This window comes from Ailuropoda melanoleuca, chromosome 12 (assembly GCF_002007445.2).
Source record: "Ailuropoda melanoleuca isolate Jingjing chromosome 12, ASM200744v2, whole genome shotgun sequence".
Lineage (NCBI taxonomy): Eukaryota > Metazoa > Chordata > Mammalia > Carnivora > Ursidae > Ailuropoda > Ailuropoda melanoleuca.
In genome coordinates, this window is record NC_048229.1 from 54,387,761 (window position 1) to 54,409,863 (window position 22,103).

At 42.5% G+C, this 22,103-nt stretch overlaps 1 protein-coding gene across 1 annotated transcript; it reads left to right on the forward strand.

Moving 5' to 3' along the window:
* The first annotated feature begins 39 nt into the window (after window positions 1-39).
* On the forward strand, window positions 40-21,709 carry OGFOD1 (2-oxoglutarate and iron dependent oxygenase domain containing 1). Its single transcript, XM_002912247.4, has 13 exons — window positions 40-269; window positions 1,723-1,868; window positions 4,858-4,904; window positions 9,293-9,393; window positions 12,392-12,508; window positions 13,051-13,142; window positions 13,349-13,477; window positions 13,761-13,874; window positions 15,409-15,488; window positions 15,779-16,092; window positions 19,829-19,951; window positions 20,431-20,489; window positions 20,993-21,709. The coding sequence occupies exons 1-13, from the start codon at window positions 116-118 to the stop codon at window positions 21,152-21,154; spliced, it is 1,638 nt and encodes a 545-aa protein (XP_002912293.2). The 5' UTR covers window positions 40-115; the 3' UTR covers window positions 21,155-21,709.
* Window positions 21,710-22,103: the final 394 nt, after the last annotated feature.

Sequence of the window (22,103 nt, forward strand, 5' to 3'; positions counted from 1 at the left end):
ACTTCCTATTGGTCGGCGCTGGGGAACACGGGAAAGGGGGCATTCTGGGAATTGTAGTCAGGCTAGGAAAGTCGCTGCTTAATCAGTGTGGCGTGGGTCTGTAGCTTAAGAGAAGATGAGTGGGAAACGGCCAGCTGAGCCCGGCCCCGGCCGAACCGGGAAAAAGGGGAAGAAGGAGGTGATAGCGGAGTTTTCGGAAGCTGTCACGGAAGAAACCTTGAAAAAGCAGGTGTCTGAGGCCTGGAGCCGCAGGACGCCGTTCCGTCACGGTAACCGGGTGCTGTGAAGGGGGAGCAGGGTCTAGGGGCCTCTGAAAGTCCTGCCACTCGAGCCGAGCCCCGGGCAGCGGGGCCACGAGGGAAGAGACCCTTGGAAACTTTGTGGCTTTGGCCACCTCTGACTCTTCTGCTGCCCTCTATCATTCCAAGTTCGGATTTAGAAATCTGAGAAGAGGAAGAAACGGAGGCCCGAGAGATGGGAAGCAGAGGGCATGCAAGTTCGAAGTTCCTCCGAAGGCAGTGATCGGTTATCCCAAAATCGTGTAGCCAGAGCATTTATTGTGAGCTGCCAGATAGCTGGCACCTGACCTTACTCGTTTTTACACGCCTATAGGTCGACTACGTGACCTATGGGAGTAAATGAATGTTGAGCAAGGGAAGGAACCCACCTTGAACAATTCCAGACTCAGCTTCATATATCACTTTAGAGGATAAGAATTCTGCGTCATGCCTCATGCTTTCCCTCCTAGAGTTTGCCATGATTTTTGTTTCAGTTGTTAAGTGCTTTGAAGTGGTGAGTCCTGGGTGTCTGGATGCACATAGAAAGTGATAGCTTAGTGTCTTAAGGGCAATCTCTGTACCCGCGGGGACTTGTCAATATCCTTAGCTGTAGGATGGAAATAGTAATGTCTACTACAGGGTTACCGAGAAGATAAAGCGATATCATGCATGTAAAGCACCACTGTGTTTGGCATGGGGTAGGTGGTGGTGTTGACTATTAATATTAGAGGGGTCCCTAATCTAGAGTATCAGAGGCAGTGGCTAAAATGTTGAGACAAAAATCAAGGCATCGAAGAGTTATGCTTGAACTGATTAAAAAACAAAAAGTGTATGTTGTAACTTCCTCCAGCAGTAACTTGGGGAAAGAAAAAGCAGGGTTGAAGAAAAATTGCCAGCCAGTATTGCTAGTCTCGTTTTTTTAGGGGTCAGGGGTGGGCAGAGGGAGAGGAGAGAGAGAATCTTAAACAGGCTCCCAGCCTAGAATGGGGCCCACCACAAGGCTCTATCTCACAACCCTGAGATCATGACCTGAGCCAAAATCAAGAGTCGGATGCCTAAACAACTGAGCCACCCAGGCACCCCTCTATTCTCATTTTTAATTTGCTCCTCTCACTTTAAGTTTAGGGGAAATGAATGAAGAATCTAAAATATATTCAGTTCAATAGCTAATCATTGAACTAAAAAACTCAAAAAAGAGCAGGAATCTTAATTTAGTGACATCACCCGTACCCCTAAGGACTAGTATTTTAAGCACAATATATCTAAAAAGTAGTATTGAATGGGTAAAGAAAAAAGGGAAGAGCTTATACTTCTTCTCCCATGTCTTTAGGTACTGGATTTCTGAAAATTCATGACCATTCCCTTTTGTATTCTCTCTGCCATTTTACGCAGGTCAAAAATACAAAAGGGGAGAAAGCCATAAGTAATGTTTTCCTTCCAACAGAGGCCATTGTCATGGACATGGATCCCTTTCTTCACTGCGTGATCCCAAACTTCATCCAAAGCCAAAACTTTCTGGAAGGGCTTCAGAAGGAACTTTTGAACCTGGACTTCCATGAAAAGTATAACGATTTATATAAGTTCCAGCAGGTATTTATTTGCCTTTCACATTCGCTCTTCCACTTCAGAACTGCATTATCTACAAAATCATTCGTTACCTTTAGACTTGAGGTTTTAAATTGGGTTTGCCTTGCAAGGTCCTTGCCTTGACATTGCTGAGAGCATTCATTCATTTCACATAAGCTTACTGACTGTTAACGATGTGTTAGATGCTATAGTTATTGCATGAGAGCCTCTGACAGTTCCTGCCCTGTAAGACTTCAAAATCTAAACTAAGAGAGGTGCTAGTGATGGTGACAGATAGTCAAGAAATACAGTAAGCCAGTAAGTTAAGTACATTATAAACAAAGGGGATTATGGAGGTTGGTATGCTGAAGAGAGTTGTATGTTGAAAAATAATACCCATTTAAATTTTTGAGTTCATGTCTTTAGGTAGCTTGATATACTGCAGTATGCTGCATCCCAGTATGTCTATGGAGAGTAAGGTTCTTTTTTTGGTGGATGGTTTAATTTGGCAGGAAAGACCGTATCAAAATCAAGGCTGGTTTTTCTACTCTTAGAAGACGGGGCTCAGTCTAGTTATAGAAATACAGGTCATTAGTTTCTCCAGTTTGAGGGGAATATCTTGTGAGTACATGGTGTACATTACTCTTAGAAATCCTTTATGAAATCTCATGGATATCAGAATAAAAAATCACAGAATAAAATACAAATGGAAAAGATGAAGGATTACTTTGTTTTCTTTGCATTTAACTCTTTGATTTCTCTTTATCTGGGATAGGGGAGTAAATAGCAGGATTTCCCTTTCTTGCTTTTATTCTTTTGCGCTAGAGCTGATTGTGTCCCCCAGTCTATCTTTTTTTTTTTTTTTAAGATTTTATTTATTTGACAGAAAGAGAGAGCACAAGCAGGGGGAGCAGCAGCCAGAGGGAGAGGGAGAAGCATACTCCCTGCTGAGGAGGGAGCCTGATGTGGGACTTGATCCCAATACCCTGGGATCATGACCTGAGCCGAAGGCAGATGCTTAACCAACTGAGCCACCCAGGTGCCCCCCCAGTCTGTCTATCTTTGGGCCTTAACACGTATAAAACACAGGTCAGGAAATCTCATGAAAATTAAACTTTTATCCTAGTAAAGTTACGTAGGTTAATTAAAAGCCACAACTGTCTGCCTTTATAATTATATCAACTTCAATAACACTAGGTCTCTCTGTTGATTTAGGGCTATATGTATCTCTGATTACTGAAACTGAGAAATCGAAAAGGTTTTTACTCGATGCAATTTGGTAGATGAAAATACTTCTAACTGTGATGTCAGTGAGTGGCAAAATAATGAAAAGGGCCCTGGGTAATAAGGAGGGGGAGAAAAGATTACTTTAGATCACATGGGTATTTGGTGAAACTCTACTTTGCTGTGAATAATTTTTACTATGCTCACTTTGGGACTGAACTTCTTCATCTGAAAACCTATTTTCAGTCTCCTGTCCCTTCAAACTTTGCTTATATCCCCATTTCTTTGCTTGTGCTGTGAATTACCTTAATAATGGGGTCTATGACATCTTACAACCTTTCTCAGCAAGTGTGTCAGTAGGAGTTGCCTGATACTCTGGATATTTTAAAGCAAGTATTATTGACTGCATGCTTTATGCCATCCTAAGTGCTTTATTTTTATTAATTCATTAAGTCCTCATAACAGTCCTATGAAGAAAGTACCTTCCTATTCCTGTTTTACGATGAGGGGAATACATTGGTTTTTCCTTCTCTTCTGTATTATTCCCTGTGACATACGAATGAAATCTTTTCCTGAGGAAAAAAATGCTTTTGACCTAACTTTGCCCTTCACCACATTCCTCTGCTCCTCTTGACAGTAGAATTCCATATAAGTTGTCTGTACTTTCTCAAATACTGCTTCTCCCATTCTCTGTCAAGCCCACTTTGCATCAGGCTTTTACCTACAACTCCACTGAAACTATACTTGTCAAGGTCACTCACAACTTCCATGGTAGTAAATCCAGGCATCAGTTTTCAGGACTCATTTTGCTTGACCTTGCAGCCACATTTGAGCTACTATGTTACTACTTTCTCCTGGAGATATTTCTTTATTTTACTTTCAGGATACCATGCTCTCTTGGTCTTCCTTCTACCTCCCTGGCAAGCCCTTGGTTTCCTTTGGTTGGTCTTCCTTTTGTACCTGACTTCTTAATGATAGAGTACTTTAGGGCTTTGCCCTTGGGCCACTTCCAGGCAGATTTCCAGGGACTCTCATGGCTTTGCCTCTACTCTTGGATATCTGTTAATTGTCTCACACTTAAGTCCAAGACTAAACTCCTGATCTTCTTCCCCTAAATCTGCTCCACCTGCAAGTTTACCTGTCCCAGTGAATGGCAACTCAATCTTTCCAGGTGGCTCAGGCTAAAAACCTTCCGGTCCTCTCTCACCTCATACCTAGTTCCTCAGGAAATGTTGCAGGCTGTCTCCTCAAAACATATCCAGAAAAGCCCAATTCTTTCCACTTGCACTACCAACAGCCAGCCAAGGCATCTTTGCCTCTCATCAGGATTATTCTGTTAGTTTAGTAGCCAGTCTTACTGCTTCCACTCTTGCCCGCCTACACAATCACAGCCATTGAGTTTTTTTAAAACGACAGTAGACCCAAGAGAATTGAAAACGTGCACATAAAAACAAGTACATAAATGGTCATAGCAGCATTATTCATAATATCTAAAAAAATGGAAAGAACCCAATGTCCATCACCTGATGAATGGATAGATGAGTGTGGTCTAGCCACGCGATGGAATATTACTCAGCCAGGAACAGGAACAGCATAGCAATGCTGCTGCAACATGGAGGAATGTACTGAGAGAAGCTAGACGCTCAGGTCAAACCGAGGCAGCCTGGCTTCAGAGTCAGGCTCTTCCCCACAATCCTACACTGCCAGGGCACTCACTGAACCACTCTCCTCTGTGTGTCTAATATATGACGGAAATCCTTTTGTTTTGTTTTGTTTTTCTGTGATCAAGTCTGATGATTTGAAGAAGAGAAGAGAGCCTCACATCTGTGCTTTAAGGTAAACAACTAATCATATTTGTTGGGTATGGAAAATGTTACATCATATAACATTATGTCATAATCCCATTTTGTAGCGCAGAAAGCAGAGCGAGAGATGAAGTAACTTCTTCAAGGCCTCCTAGATGAAAACCGAGGGAGCTAGCTACACACTCAAGTCAGTTTGAGTCCAGGGCCCACCTTCTCAGTGATAAAATGTTCAACGTTGTTAGTAATCAAGGAGACACTGCTGGAACCATTTTTCACATATTAGGTTGGCAGATATTCAAAACAAAAACCCCCAATGTTGACAGAAGTATAGATCCCTTTCATAGATGATGGTTTTGAAAAATGTATCAAAACTCTTAAAATTATACTTATCTTTTTGTAGTGTCATTCCACTTATAAGAATTTATCCTGAGAAACTAATTAGGGATGTGCTCGAAAATTCCATACAAGATTGCATGTTGTAATGTTGTTTAAAATAGTGAAAAAAATNGAAAAATGTATCAAAACTCTTAAAATTATACTTATCTTTTTGTAGTGTCATTCCACTTATAAGAATTTATCCTGAGAAACTAATTAGGGATGTGCTCGAAAATTCCATACAAGATTGCATGTTGTAATGTTGTTTAAAATAGTGAAAAAAATTTTTTTAAAGATTTATTCATTTGAGAAAAAGAAAGAGAGAGAGCACATGCTCTAGTGTGAGTTGGGGGAGGAGCAGAGGGAGAGGGAGAAAGAATCTTCTAGCAGACACCCTGCTGAGCACGGAGCCCAGTGCAGGGCTCGATCCCACAACCCTGAGATCATGACCTAAGCCAAAATCAAGAGTCGAACCCTCAACCCACTGAGCCACCCAGGTGCCCCAAAATAGTGAAAAAGTATATACAAATTAAATGGCCATGCATTGAGATTTATATAGATAATGGTAAAAGCATGAGCAGAAAACTCTACAACCGTTGAATATAACATGTGAATTTTAATATATGAGAATGATAAAGTTAAACCTGATTTCACCAATTCTTTTTTTTTTAAGTCTCTCTCTCTTTTTTTTAAAGAGATTTTATNATATATGAGAATGATAAAGTTAAACCTGATTTCACCAATTCTTTTTTTTTTAAGTCTCTCTCTCTTTTTTTTTTAAAGAGATTTTATTGGGGCGCCTGGGTGGCACAGCGGTTAAGTGTCTGCCTTCGGCTCAGGGCATGATCCCGGCATTCTGGGATCGAGCCCCACATCAGGCTCCTCCACTATGACCCTGCTTCTTCTCCCACTCCACCTGCTTGTGTTCCCTCTCTCGCTGGCTGTCTCTATCTCTGTCGAATAAATAAATAAATAAATAAAATCTTTAAAAAAAAAGAGAGAGATTTTATTAATTTATTTGACAGAAAGAGAGATAGCCAGCGAGAGAGGGAACACAAGCAGGGGAAGTGGGAGAGGAAGAAGCAGGCTCTCAGCAGAGCAGGGAGCCTGATGTGGGGCTTGATCCCAGGACCCTGGGATCATGCCCTGAGCTGAAAGCAGACACTCAATGACTGAGCCACCCAGGCGCCCCTGATTTCACCAATTCTAAGATACATTTTCTTTTTTCACATTGTAGCACTGCTGAGATCCAGTGTTTCACAAATTACTGTTGTGTCCTATTTTAATTGGCAACATTTTTTAAGTGATAGCAAAATAATGATACTTCTTACAGAGGAGGCATATTAGAATTGATGCAGTACACTTGTCCAGAGAAAAAGATGGGGGTGCGTGGGTGGCTCCATNAAAAAAAAAGAGAGAGATTTTATTAATTTATTTGACAGAAAGAGAGATAGCCAGCGAGAGAGGGAACACAAGCAGGGGAAGTGGGAGAGGAAGAAGCAGGCTCTCAGCAGAGCAGGGAGCCTGATGTGGGGCTTGATCCCAGGACCCTGGGATCATGCCCTGAGCTGAAAGCAGACACTCAATGACTGAGCCACCCAGGCGCCCCTGATTTCACCAATTCTAAGATACATTTTCTTTTTTCACATTGTAGCACTGCTGAGATCCAGTGTTTCACAAATTACTGTTGTGTCCTATTTTAATTGGCAACATTTTTTAAGTGATAGCAAAATAATGATACTTCTTACAGAGGAGGCATATTAGAATTGATGCAGTACACTTGTCCAGAGAAAAAGATGGGGGCGCATGGGTGGCTCCGTTGGTTAAGCGTCTGCCTTCGGGTCAGGTCATGATCCCAGGATGCTAGGATTGAGCCCCATGTCAGGTTCTCTGCTCAGCAGGGAGTCTGCTTCTCCCTCTCCCTCTGCCTGCCACTCCCCCTGCTTGTGCTCTCTCTCTCTCTCTCTGTGTCAAATAAATAAAATCTTTAAAAAAGAGATGTTAAAACAGCACACACAGTGTGAATGATTTTTAAAAAAGAGATCTATTTGGCTATCTGTATACAAAGGGAAAGAGAAGAATGGGATGTTTAAATCTGGCTAGTAGGATTTCAGANAACAGCACACACAGTGTGAATGATTTTTAAAAAAGAGATCTATTTGGCTATCTGTATACAAAGGGAAAGAGAGAAGAATGGGATGTTTAAATCTGGCTAGTAGGATTTCAGATTTTTTTTTAACAGTTTATTTTTACTTATAGAGGGTTTTTCCCCTAGTTTTGCTACAATAGGCAGATGTTACTTTGTAAAGACTGTTTTTCATTTATACAGAAGTCATTGTTTTTCTCATTCTCTTTTCCTCTGGGACATTTTGATATATGATGACAGCCTGCACAGATTATTAATTCTTCCAAATTATGAAGTATTGCTCATGTATTAACTGCAACTGATAATATTTCATATTTGTTTAGACCTTTTGTTGTTGTTCCAAAGAGAGATGATCACACTGTAAGGCATTATCTCCTTAGTTCACAGCACACCTCTGGTAAACATTTCCCGTGGGACTGAGGTTCCATTCTATACCCACAGGGTAAAGCTGGATGGTGTGGGAGATGGGATTCCTTGGTCTATAGAAAGGTGATCTTTATACTTCCCTGTTGGGCTTTGTGATTTTTCCAATAAATTCAGTTAACAAATGAGAATAACGACAGAAAATAACCTTTATACTTCCCAGTTGGGCTCTGTGATTTCTCCAATAAATTCAATTAACAAATGAGAATAACGACAGAAAATAACCCTGTCCTTGTGACACTTTCATAGAGTGTCTAGAGGAAGAGGTCTTTATGGAATACATTTGACGAAGCCAATGTTACCAGAAAAAGAAGGATTTAAGGCTTTGATAATAGTTGCTTAAAACATCAAGATTCTGCAGAAATGTTTGCCACCCACATCTCAAGCCTGGTTTAACACTTTGCTCTGCTGGCTCATTTGATATAATCTGCGATTCTGTTTTTGAAATTACATGGCATTTCTGGATGGACCAACCTAGCTCAGTGTTTCATAGAATTTTTTGGTTTGGTAACCTATAGTGTAGAAAAGGGACTTGGTATTAAAATCTTAGGAGATCAGTCTGGAGACCTGATATTTAGTTACGAACAGCACGGTTACATTTTATGGGAATTTCAATTGCGTACATTTGGACCAAGATGATCCAAAAAATTCTGTCTGTACCAAATGTGAACTCATGTAAGTCCTTTCAAAATGTTTTCAACTCGGGGCGCCTGGGTGGCGCAGTCGTTAAGCGTCTGCCTTCGGCTCAGGGCGTGATCCCAGTGTTACGGGATTGAGCCCCACATCAGGCTCCTCCGCTAGGAGCCTGCTTCTTCCTCTCCCACTCCCCCTGCTTATGTTCCCACTTTCTCTGACTGTCTCTCTCTGTCAAATAAATAAATAAATCTTTAAAAAAAAATGTTTTCAACTCAACAAGATTCGTGTAATTTCAAAGTTGATTGGCTGAGTGAGTTATAAATTATGTTAAAGAGATTTCTATACACAGAGCCCCATTAGCTGGTGAATGGAAATGTTTGGCATATCTTACTGGTATCGTGCTAGCATCAGAACTTCTGTGAAAGGTTTTTCTGGTCCTACACAGTTAGCATAGTATTCACCGTTATTGCAACTTAAATTTTTTAATCTACAACCGTGTCACCCAAGTGGTCATTAAACGGTGGAGTAGTATTTAGTGCCGAAAAACGTGTCTAAAAATCGGTAACCTCGGAAAGAGGAATCAGTATGCTAAATTATGACAGAGGACAGAGCACTGCCGTGATAGGGCATACTATCAATTCAACAGGAAGAAAGTAAAAAATAGCAGAGCAAAACTATATTACAGTAGATGGGTTTGCATTTCTTTCTCTTTATTTCAGTTCCAAGTCCTACACGGAGCGAGTTTAAAGTAAAGAAGCTACTGCAGCCTCCAGGAAAAAGTAGCTGTGGCCGAGATCCAAAGGCTGTGGCTAACAAGTTACCTTTGTTGACATTTCTAGGAAAGTTCTGTTTGAAGATTTCCGGACTTGGCTTGCTAACATTTCCAAGATTGACCTGGAATCAACTATTGACATGTCCTGTGCTAAATATGAATTCTCTGGTAAGAAGCCCTTGATGTCTGGAGAACTTACAGGCTTTAACTACACAGTGTCAGCGAGCTAGCGTCAGTGTGCCAGAATCCTAGAGTAGGAGACGTCCCCCCCATAGCATTAGGACCTTCTTAATGAGGAAGAGTTGACCCGGCTCGTATACCAAAACGCCCATCTTATTGGAAGGTATAAAGCAGTGGTTCCTTTGCTGGAAATATGATGAAAGCTGTTGACCACATTTGCAGAAAAATGCTGATAACGCACACACACACCAACTCCATGTACAGTGTCAGGAAGCCCAGAGGTGGTATTGTTAACTCTACTCCTAGGCCTCCTAGGGAGCGAATACCTCAGCACCTCTTTTTCTTTCTTTTNCCTTTTTTTTTTTTTTTTTTTTTTTTTTTTTTTTGTTGTTGTTCTTTTGAAGGCAAGAACGGACAACATTCTTAAGGGAAAATCTTCAAACAATGTAGAAGGGTACACTATAAACCGACAGGCCCCTGCACTTTCTCCTTGTCCCCCTTTCTCTTCTGAGGTATCCATTGTCACCAGTTCCCTTTGTGAGCATAGATATGTCTTTTTGAAAGCATGTTTTCTTTTCCACCTGGAAGGAAAAGTGTTTTGGTTTGTTTTCCTGAGTAGAATTTTGATGTAGGTTGACTCTCATCCAGTCTAAAATATAACGGGGGACGTATACATTGGTAACCACTTGTTGGGGCTGAGCGATACACAGGACGAGTCCTGTCATACACCCTTTTTTCAAAACTGTTTTCTTTTTGATTGAAATCATTTCAAACTTACAGAAAAGTAGCAAGCATAGTACAAATAGTTTTTTCCCGTTTTACTTGAGAGTAGGTTGCCGCCCTGCTCCGGGAACCCCCACATACTTCAGTGATTCCTACGACAAGGACATTCTCCTAGATGATGGCGATAAACCATCAAAAAAATCAGGAAATTAGGATCCATACATTATTGCCATCTAATCCACAGGCTCCATTCAAGTTCCACTGTTCGATCCTTGATGGCAAAAGTATCCCATCCAGGGTCGTGTAGTCGTCATGCCTTATTTGGTCTCCCTCAATCTAGAACAGTTCTTCAGTCTTGCCTTGACTTTCATGATCTTGATGCTTCTGAAGGTTTACAGATGACTTTTTTGTAAATCTGCCCTCAATTTGGGTTTGTCTGATGCCTCGTGGTTAGCTTCAAGCCTTGCATTTTTGGTAGGAATGTTACAGAATTAATTATGTGGGTTTTTTACTGCATCATATCAAGTGGTATATGGTTTCTATGTGTCATAGCTAGTGATACTAACTTTGATTACTTAAATAAGGTGGTAACTGTTGTCATGTTTTCCCACTGTAACCTTGTTCTTTTTCTTTCTGTAAGTGAATAAGAATTTTGTGGGGAGATACTTAAAGATTATGTCACTATCTCATTTCTCCTCCAACTTTGATTCGCTTATTTTAGCATCCTCTGGCATTCCCTTTACATTTACTGGTTGTCCTTCTGTAAAGGAAGCCTTCGTCTCTTCCCATTTATTTATGTATATATTTATTTACATCAGTGTGGATTTATGGGTCGCTATGTAATGAGCTATAATCAGCGGCTCTGTTATAGTGATGCTCATCTTGTCCCTGATTTGGTCAAGGGGAGCCCCTTTAAACTGATTTCCGTGTCCTCTTAATGTGTCCCCATCATTCTTATCTTACTTCCTAGCAAAACAAGGTTTTCCTTGGCTCATCTTATATGTCCCCTGCTGTAGACCCAGAGTTAGCCATTCTTTCAAAGAACCCCGATTTCTTTTAGTGATGAATGATGCTTAAAAATGAAGATCTGGACTCTTAAGCGTTTTTGCTCTTAGGGTGTCACTGCTCCCAGGCCTTTCAGTCTAGAAGAGGTAGCGAATACACGGATGTGCACATACGTTTACATGTTTATGTATGTCAGTATCTAGAAATATGTAGATATCTAACTAAATATCTACATAGGAAACTCAATTCACATTGATTCCTCTGGTTCCAATTCAACACCATAGGATTTATCCCCGATTTCTCCATTTCCGTATTTGTAATTGCCTTCCTCACCAGTAAGAACCAGGGCTTCCGTTACCTTCAGTATATTTCTTTATCAAAACGATCCCTCCATGTGTGAATGATCACAGTTCACCGAAGCATACCTGCCCTGTCCTGCCCTGCAGGGATGCCTCCCTTGCTCAGTGCCACCTAACAGCTTTTAGAAGTTTTAGCTCAAGAAATTAACAGAAACCACTACCAAAAGATCTATGTACAGTGATACTCATTTGTCCACTGAAGCATCTTTCTTAATAGATGAGAAATGGAAACAATTAATGAGTGGATTAATTAAAAGAAAAAGAAGGTAATTCATAATCCGTATAGCAAAATAGAGGACCATTAAAACAGCAATGTCAGGTGGGTATAGTGATGGGGACAGGTAATAAAAAGACCACAAAACAACCACTGTAGGACACCCTTTTTTTTTTTTAAAGGCAACCGTATGTAGGAAAAATACTGGAAGGATATATGCAAAAACATTGTTGGTGATTATCTCTGGGGTCTGTCCATATATGTCCTCTTCAGTGCTTTTAGAGTTCTCCATGTTCCCAGTTGTATGTCTGCCATTATAAAACAGGAGAAATAAGTGTCATTTTATAGCTGAAGGAGCTCCCATTACAGGTGAGTATCACATGAACCGAGATTAAAATGTAGGATCATGGGGCGCCTGGGTGGCACAGTCGTTAAGCGTCTGCCTTCGGCTGAGGGCGTGATCCCAGCATTCTGGGATGAAGCCCCACATCAGACTCCTCTGCTGGGAGCCTGCTTCTTCCTCTCCCACTCCCCCTGCTTGTGTTGCCTCTCTCGCTGGCTGTCTCTGTCAAATAAATAAATAAATAAAATCTTTAAAAAATAAAATAAAATAAAATGCAGGACCAGATTAGCGGCTGCTCCTTGTCGGCACAGGGACATTAAAGTGCGTGTTGTGCTATTGCAGACGCCCTCCTCTGCCATGATGATGAGCTGGAAGGGCGCCGGATCGCCTTCATTCTTTACCTGGTTCCTCCCTGGGACAGGAGCTTGGGGGGCACCCTGGACCTGTATGATGTTGATGGTAAGACAAACGCATGCGCGTCAGCACCAGTAGCTACTTCGGAGCTCGTACACCCAGCGTGTGTCCTCCTCTGAGGAGCAGGAAGCCATTCACTCGGGTGACGACCGCAGGGGGAGCAGACACCAGCCCTGACAGCCGCCTCTTCACATTGTACTTGGAGTCGTTACCCCAGAGGTGGAGTCCTGAGTACCGACCTCCTGAGTACTGACCGTAGAAAGCTGCCTGGGGCCATTGGTCGGCCAGGGCCGGTCCGCCAGACAGGAAGTCGGGCTTGTTTCCTAACGGCTGACACCAGATGTTGACTCTAGAAAACTTTACAAACGTATTCCAGCCCTCACTGATAACAGACAGGTGGCGTAGTAAGAACAATGGTCAGCTAGCAGAACTGAGTGAAACAGATGGAAGGGGACGGTGTTTTGGGATCTGCAGGGTACATCTGGTTCCCCTTAGAAATCTGAGAATTGTCAGAGTGAAACGAGGCGGCCTGAAAGGGGTTACTGGTAACGAAACCACATTTGTGGTTGTGTTCTCTCCTGCTGCAGAACACTTTCAGCCGAAGCAGATCGTCAAGTCTCTTATCCCTTCATGGAACACGCTGGTTTTCTTTGAAGTGTCTCCAGTATCGTTTCACCAGGTAAAGATTATAAACCACAAATATACAGGGTACTAAGGATCATGCTTTTTAGTCCACTGTTACCGAAATGTGAGAGCTTCCTGTTGGACTTCCGTGGCTCGGTTGTGCATGCATCCAGTGTGTCAGATCCGGAAGTGAGCGCACCTTGGCTGGCAATTGTCCCCCTCAGCGGGTGCATTCATGCACTGCTGGCCTTGTCCTTTCAGGTGTCTGAAGTCCTATCTGAAGAAAAGTCGCGTTTGTCCATAAGTGGCTGGTTCCATGGTCCTTCACTGACCCGGCCTCCCAACTACTTTGAACCTCTCATACCTCGGAGCTCTCACATCCCACAAGATGTAAGGATAAATGCCTGTTGTCGGGATTCTTATCTTAGAAGCTTTACCCTATGGTTTGTTTTCCTGCTAATGAAACTGGACTTTGAGTTTCCTCTTTCGCTTTTCTTAGGTAAACTTTTGATAGTGTCTTTTTCTCAAGCAGAGTTTTCCAGCACTTTTATGTATAACAAGGAGAAGATTATAAAGTGAGGCTTTGCATAGATTTTACTAGCACGAAATGATGTAAGCACAAAAGCAATAGGAATTGTTAATTCACGTTTTGCATTTGCTGCTTCTTTGTAAGCATGAAATTTTGTATGATTGGATCAACCCTACTTATCTGGACATGGATTACCAAGTTCAAATTCAAGAAGAGTTTGAAGAAAGGTCTGAAATTCTCCTAAAGGAGTTCCTTAAGGTAAGCCAGCAGGTGCTGTCCAGTGTATCTTGGGGACATCAGTGGCAGTCCCTAACAAAATCTTACTGATATACCAACTTGTTTTTGTCTTTATTGCTTCTTGGGTGGGTAAACAGGCATCATTAAAGGAGTTTTTGGTTAGTTCCTGGTTAGAATGTTTATATCATCTGTTTCATAAAGTATACAAGTGATGCTAGTAGCTAACATTGGTATCGGTTGTATGCTTAGTGAGTTAAGAGTCCCTCGGGTGTTCCCCAGTTTTCTGGAACCTTAATGGTACACGCACGCACACACATTTCTACACTGAGAAGGAGTTGTATGTAGCTTCCTTCCTATTCATTTGATTAATATGGTTTCCTATCAGCTTACTATCGCTTTTAGTAAAAGATAAATTGTGAACTGAGCAACACCTATTAATAACTGTTTGACAGTGATACGCAGCACGTTTCAGTGGAGAGGGAACTACAACAGGAGTCAGAAGACTTCATACTCATGTCCTGGCTCTGTGGTTTTACTAACGAACAAATCACTGAATCTCCCAGAGCTTGTAGTTAGTTCTTCTTCAGTTAAACTGGGATAAGACCTGCCTTGTTCGTCCTGAAGAGTTGTTGTGAGGGCCAAACGAGATCGTAGACACTGGTGTGACGCTTCACTGTTTGACTCTGGGTCCCATGGAAGCCCAGTCCCAAGAGCTGTTCCTCCATGAGAAACATACCACCTACTTCTCTCTCCCTCTCTCCCTTTCTCTCTCTCCCTCCCCCTCTCTCTCTCAGAATTTTAAAGTTGGNTTCCTCCATGAGAAACATACCACCTACTTCTCTCTCCCTCTCTCCCTTTCTCTCTCTCCCTCCCCCTCTCTCAGAATTTTAAAGCTGACATTAGCATATTAAGGAGTTTGAGAAGTATTCTAGTAAATAAACTTGTTTGATCCTATTTTATTTGGCTTACCTAAACCAGGCTTTGGGATCCTCTTTCCTGTTTTACAGCAGATAGGACTGCTGTTTTGAGAACACTCCTTGGGAAGCCACATTAAACAAGTACATAGAAAGCCTCTTGTGGAGCAAATTCCAGTAGATTAATCAGCTTCCTGCTCTCCCCTTGGCTTTCTCTATTTAGAAAGCTGATTACGTAAAGGTGAGGCCTGCAGAGACTGTCAGTGTGATGACATTGACTATTAAGTAGTTTCATTGTTTTTTCTTCACATCTTACGAATTGAAGAGACTGCATTATGATCTTCATTTTGTAAGTTCAGGAGTCTGAGAGATTTAGCGATTTGACATGAGATATACAACCACTAAAGGAAATAGCCCAAACTGGCCCTCAGGTCTCTTGGCTAAAGCATGCTGATGATCTATCCAAGCTCTGTCCTGGCCACACTGTATCAGGCCTGGGGGAGCTTGGGCGGAAGGGGTGAATGTCCACTGGCCCTTTTAGGAATCAGCCAGCATGATTCTGCCGAGTGGCTCCACCTGCAAGACCAGTGTGGGATCACAGAGAGACTCACTAACTGCTTCTTTCTTTGCTCATTTTCCAGCCTGAGAAATTTGCAGAGGTCTGTGAGGCTTTGGAGAAAGGAGACGTGAAATGGAGCAGCCGAGGTCCCCCTAACAAAAGGTAGAACCGAGACATTTGCCTTTGTGTTCAGTCCCTGCCTGTTTGTCTGCAAGGCTCTCTTCCGATAATAGGACATTTGCCAGGAATGGGACATTGGCCCTGGTGATGTTTCATTTCCAGGGACATCCAGTGGCAGGCCCTGACAGAATCTCACTGTTATAACAACCTGTGCTTTAGTAGGCTGTGCCAGGACTTAGGGCGCAGGGTGCAAAACTAATGATCAGCTTTTCTTCCATCAGTAATTGTACAGGTGTGGCTTTGATGAACAACTTGGCATCACTGCTTTCCAGGTTTTATGAGAAAGCTGAGGAGAGCGAGCTTCCTGACATTCTGAAGGACTGCATGGAATTATTTCGCTCCGAGGCTCTGTTCTTGCTCCTGTCCAACTTCACAGGCCTGAAACTTCACTTCTTGGCCCCTTCAGAAGAGGATGAGGTGGAGAACCAAAAAGAGGGAGAAGGCGCCTCTGCTGCCGATAACACTGAAGAAGGGACGAGCCAGAGCTCCCCTGGGCCAGAGAGCCAGCAGACGGCCTTCCGCAACAACAGCCAGCAGACCAAGGAGCAGACAGAGCCAGAGTCAGAGGAAAATGAAGCAAAGAAAGGTAAGCCATTGTTATGATTCGTCCTTATTTACCGTTAAGCATTCACTATTCAATCATTGCTTCAGCCAACAAATATTACGCAAGCATCTATGATCTGCTAGGCCTGTTTCAGGCACTGGAGGACAGAACAAACAAGGTCTCTGTTCTCCCAGAGTTTATGTTCTAGTGGGAGAAGACGGAGATTAAACGTGTACACAAACCATGAGAAAATGGGAGATAAAGAAAGGAGTTTGCAGAAAATTTGAATAGGGTTGTGTGCTGAGGAACGATCGAATGGCCTCTTAGGTGACCGGGCAACTGGAAAAACCTGTCTCAGGAGCTGGCATCTAAGCTCAGATCAGAATACAAGAAGGATCTGTGGGAAGAACGTTCTAGGTAGGAGGAGCAGCTCATACATTTTATTAGGCTAACAATATACGAACAGTGGACAGAAATAGGACTGGCTTTGCCCCAAACTACTCTAAAACATAAGAACATCAAAGAGAAGAAGGTGAACACAGCTTATTTCTGCCAAGGACCAATAATAGCCTAAAAAAATTGCTTGAATTTAAGCAAATAGGTAGAAGGAAATTATTAAAAGTAGAGGAAGTCTAAGGGCGCCTGGCTGGCTCAGACAGAAGACTCTTGATCTCAGGGACATGAATTCAAGCCCCACATTGGGTGTGGAGATTAGTAAAAAAAAAATAAAATAGACTTAAAAAAAAAAAAGAGGAAGTCTTTCATTATCTACAGACAAGATCGAGAAGAGGAAAATATAGGAAATTTAAGGGGTAAGGCTTCTGTGGAAATTTTGGCACCAGTAACTGAGCGTACACGGTTCAGCACCTACTAAATCAGACGAGAAAGTCTACTGCCCGATTCCTCTCCTCAGTTGTACTCTCCCTGCTTCCACTCTGATTTCTGGGGAAGGCCCCTGTTGCAGTTAGAAGAACAAAGACAAGGGGCGCCTGGGTGGCACAGCGGTTAAGCGTCTGCCTTCGGCTCAGGGCGTGATCCCGGCATTACGGGATCGAGCCCCACATCAGGCTCCTCCTCAATGAGCCTGCTTCTTCCTCTCCCACTCCCCCTGCTTGTGTTCCCTCTCTCGCTGGCTGTCTCTATCTCTGTCGAATAAATAAAATAAAATCTTTAAAAAAAAAAAAAAAAAGAAGAAGAACAAAGACAAGGGAGGGAGCTGCCACGGAAACAAAGCCAGCAGTGTGACGCGAGAACCACAAGCAGCATAAGGCAGATTCTGTGGCCTCCCCGACTGACTGACCTGTCGCTTTGGTCACCACGGATTTAGCACAACCAGAGCCAGGTGGCATTTTCTGTGCTAGTCAAGGTACAGGATAGCCTTTCTTTAAGCTAAAGGTTGGCTCTCCTTAATAATTGATACTGGCATCTATACCTGGACCCTAAAAGGAATCAGGTGAAGATCAGTGGGGCCTCATAGGCTTTTTTAAAAAGTAGCTGTTAGTCTCTATTCCTTTTTGGTTTCGTTTTCATGGGAACCTAGAACTTGAAAAAAGTCTATACAGGCAGCCAAAAGATGCTTTATTCTGTTACTGAGCATCTGCTGTATGCAAGGCCCTGGGCCAGAGCAGGTGGGAATACAGAGGTAATTGTGAAAATAACTGTAAAGTTCGTCCTCTTAAAGAAAAGGGTGGGAACAAAGCCGTAAAGGAGCAGACTATTCGCATTTTATTAAAGTTCAACTGGCATAAACTCAAATGAGAGGTTTTAACCCACATGTACCCACAAAGAAAATAGTTATAAGATGTACACAGAAGAAAATGAGAGAGGAATTTAAACATTTCAATACCAAAAAATCAACTAAGCACAAAAGACTGTCATGCAGGAAATGAGAGACAAAAAAGCTTTTATAAAGCATTTAGAAAACAAATAGCAAGATGACAGAATTAAGCCCCTCTTTCCTAGTTGTTACCGTAAATGTAAATGACAATCAGAAGACAGAGATTGGCAGAATAGAAGGGAACACAGGATTCAACTGTCTGCTGTCTACAAGCGACTCACTTGAGACCCAGAGACACAAACAGATTAAAAATAAAAGAATGGAAAAAGGTGTTCCATGCAAATAGTAACCAGAAGAGAGCAGGAGTGGCTCTACTAATATCAAACAAAATAGACTCTATTTATTTATTTTATTTTTCCATTTTTTAATTTTTTTTTTAAGTAAGTCTCCACGCCCAATGTGGGGCTCGAACTCATGGCCCTGAGATCAAGAGTTGCATGCTCTCCCAACTGAGCCAGCCAGGCCCCCAAACAAAACAGAACTTAAATAAGAAAGATTAGAAGAGACAAAGGACATTCTATAGTTTTAAAAGTTCAATACAGCAGGAAGATACAACAACTATAAATCCTTATGTACCTGATGACAGACCGAAAATATATGAAGCGAAAACTGACAGAATTGGAGAGAGAAATCAGACAGTTCTACAGTAGTAGTTGGAGAGGTTAACGCCCAAGAGGACTTAACCCAATCAACCAGCTACATGGAACAGGCGTAATACACAGCATTCTACCCCCCCCCCAACTATAGCATATACATTCTTCTCAAATGAATGTGGGACATTTTCCAGGACAGACCATAAGTTAGGCCACAAATTAAGTCTCAGTAGATTTTAAAAGATACCGGGGCACCCAGCTGGCTGTTGGTGGAGAGTGTGACTCTTGATCTTGGGTTGTAAATTCAAGCCCGACGTTGGGTATAGTGCTTACCTAAAAACAAAATCTTTAGAAAAGTAAAAAATAAAAAAATAAAAGACAGATGTCATACAAAGTAGCTTCTCTGACCACAAAAGAATGAAGTTAAAAAGAAACAAGCGAGGGGCGCCTGGGTGGCACAGCGGTTAAGCGTCTGCCTTCGGCTCAGGGTGTGATCCCAGCGTTATGGGATCGAGCCCCACATCAGGCTCTTCTGCTATGAGCCTGCTTCTTCCTCTCCCACTCCCCCTGCTTGTGTTCTCTCTCGCTGGCTGTCTCTCTGTCGAATAAATAAATAAAATCTTTAAAAAAAAAAAAAAAAAGAAACAAGCGATCAAGCTCGACCCTCCAGGAGAAGACATGGAGGAACCGTAGGTGCATGTTGCTGAGCAGAAGGCAGTCTGAAAAGGCCACTTATTGTATGGTTCCAACTCTATGACATTCTGGAAAAGGCAGAATTAAGGAGAGAGTAAAATCAGTGGCTGGAAGGGAGTAGGAGGAAGGGAGAAATGAATCACACTAAGATAAGACGTTAATAATAGGAGATGCAGGCAGGTGGCAGGGGGAATCTATTTAAAATTATAATATTTATTCATGTTATAATTCTTTATTTTGGCAGCTAAATGTATATTCCATCTAAGACTTCTTATAAAGAAAGAAATAGAACGTCAAGTCGTCCCCCGCCCAGCCCACCAAATAGCACACGATACGTTTCTGACAGTCACTATAAGTAAGGCTGGTTTGGTGGAGCAGTAGCTCAGAGGGTTTATGGGAATGGTTTCCCTTTAGTGCTGGATCATTCCTACTTATTATTCCCTTGCAAACTAGCAGTTGTATCAAAGGTATTTTTTTTTTTTAAAGCAGGCTCCACACCCGGCATGGAACCCAACACGGGGCTTGAACTCACAATCCTGAGATCGAGACCAGAGCTGAGATCAAGAGTCAGATGCTCAACTGATTGAGCCACCCAGGTGCCCCTGTATCAAACTTACTTTAAGTTTTTTCTGGCCTTCTGTTGTTTCTTCTTTAGACTCAAGTGTTCCCATGTGCCAGGGAGAACTGAGGCGTTGGAAGACTGGTCACTACACTTTGATCCATGACAACAGCAAGACTGAATTTGCCCTGGACTTACTTCTCTACTGTGGCTGTGAAGGTAAGAGGCAGGAAGGACAACAGTGAACTAACTGTTCCCTTAAGAGGGGCAGTCTCCTGGTGACCCCCTCCAGACCAATTAAGAAGTGATGTGCCTTGGCCAGGATCGCAGATCACAGAAGCTCCCTGTTGGAGGGGACCCTGGGGGTCATGAACTTCAGTCTCCCAACCCAAAGGATTTATATCTGTGACTAAGGTATGGGAGATGTGGACCAAACTGTAATTTCCCTCCAAGTAACCCCCCAGATCTACATCTTTTAGGTAATTGTCCTTCCGGGTGCGTTTTACATTCAATTCTTAGTTTTCAGTTCTTACTCAATGTTGATTTAATGGTAAATTCAAGCTCATAAGTCATAGAATTGATTACTACTGAGCTCCCAGAGCCCCCAGTTTTAAGCAGCATGGGATCAGCGATGGAAGCAGAGGCTGGAAGTCTTGCAGTGAGAGCTTTCTGAATGCTGTTTGTTTTCCCTCTGTAAGGCTGGGAGCCAGAATATGGTGGCTTTACTTCCTACATTGCCAAAGGTGAAGATGAAGAGGTAAGTTGCTTCTGACAGCAAACTGCCCTTCTTAGTTCTTGAGGAAGCTTTCATTCTTCAGAGACCCAAGTTTCACGACCTTCTGCCAGTGTCTTTAGCTGAGAAATCCATGATGGTCTGCCTGGCAGTGGTTCTAATTTCTAGTGGAAAGTACTCGGCAAGGAATAAAGATGCCAAAGGGTAATCAGTAAGCATTTATTCTACACTGAGGAATTCCATGTAAGCTAAGAGCTACATGGTGGATTCCTATGTAATCTTCCTATATAGTAAGAAATAAATGCATTAGGTAAAATCTTTCTGGGTATGTGTTGGAATGGGGCTCATTGGAAGATGCCTTAACAGCCAGCGCAATAGCTCCTCCTAGTAAAGGATCTTTTAAAAGATCCCCTATCGCCAGTCTAAGTGCATGATGTGAAAACCATCTGTTCAGTGGTGAATCATTGAAGAAAAGAGTTGAGAATAAGTTCTCTGTTCTGATGTATCATTGTATTTGCTTATTTCAGCTGCTAACAGTGAATCCAGAAAACAACTCTTTGGCACTGGTCTACAGAGACAGAGAGACTCTGAAATTTGTCAAGCATATTAACCACCGAAGCCTGGAACAGAAGAAAGCCTTCCCAAATAGAACCGGCTTCTGGGACTTTTCATTTGTCTATTACGAATGACAGGGCTGGGCAAAGCTGAAGGAAAAAGGCCCTGCCTCAGTACTGGGAAGCACGCAGGAGCCACAAGGTGACCTGTGTGACGGTGTCCTTAAAATCTGTGTGTGGTAGGACTCATCATCACTGTCCTCAATCTAGACCTTGAGCTTGGAGCCAGGTACTTCTCTCTTGATTACAAAAAAGGGTTGTTTTTTTTTTTTTTAACATTCAGTTTTTTGTTTTCCATATGGCCTTCCTTAGTGATTTCTTAAAAGTTTTTGTGTGTGGTAAGATAAACACGACATAAAGTGTACCATTTTAACCATTTCTAAATGTACACTTCAGTGACATTCAGTACGTTCCTGTGGTTGTCCACCCGTCACCACCATCCACCTCCAGAACCTTTCCATCTTCCCAGACTGAAGCTCCATCCCCATGAAAAAGTAACCCCCCAACCCCCCCCAGGCCCTGGCAGCCCCCATTCCACTTTCTGTCTGTCTCTGTTCATAGAAGTGGAACAATACAATATTCGCCCTTCTGCGACTGGCTTATTTCACTGAGCATAAAGTCTTCAAGGCTCATCCATGTTTCCAGTGATCTTTTTTTTTTTTTTTTTTTTTTTTAATTCTCAAGGCCGATTCTGCCCTTCCTAATCACACTGGTTTAGAACATTGCAGAAACTTCTAGCCTCTTCTTTCTGGGCTCATGATACTTCCTCCCACTGCCTATGGCTTTGTTTCACTGACTCTCCTAGGACAGTGTAGACTTAGATGACGGTGTTCCTGCCATTGTAAACGCATGACCCAAACCACACGCTGCCCCCCTCCCCGGAGGCTTCTGGTTGGTAGAGGAGAGGGCTGCTTGTGCCCTATGTAGTGGTTCCCGGGGCCACTGCCTTTCCATCCTGGAGTTGGGGCCCCTGTAGAACTATGTGATTCTGGCCTCGTGTGTGTCTTTCCTTTTCTGAAACACT

What these genes read in the sequence shown, in the direction of transcription:
- OGFOD1 (XM_002912247.4), top strand. Translation starts at nt 116, where the DNA reads ATGAGTGGGAAACGGCCAGCTGAGCCCGGCCCCGGCCGAACCGGGAAA. An exon ending in GGACCTGTATGATGTTGATG is followed by an intron (nt 12,509 to 13,050) that starts GTAAGACAAACG and finishes CTCCTGCTGCAG; the next exon opens with AACACTTTCAGCCGAAGCAG. An exon ending in TCCTAAAGGAGTTCCTTAAG is followed by an intron (nt 13,875 to 15,408) that starts GTAAGCCAGCAG and finishes CTCATTTTCCAG; the next exon opens with CCTGAGAAATTTGCAGAGGT.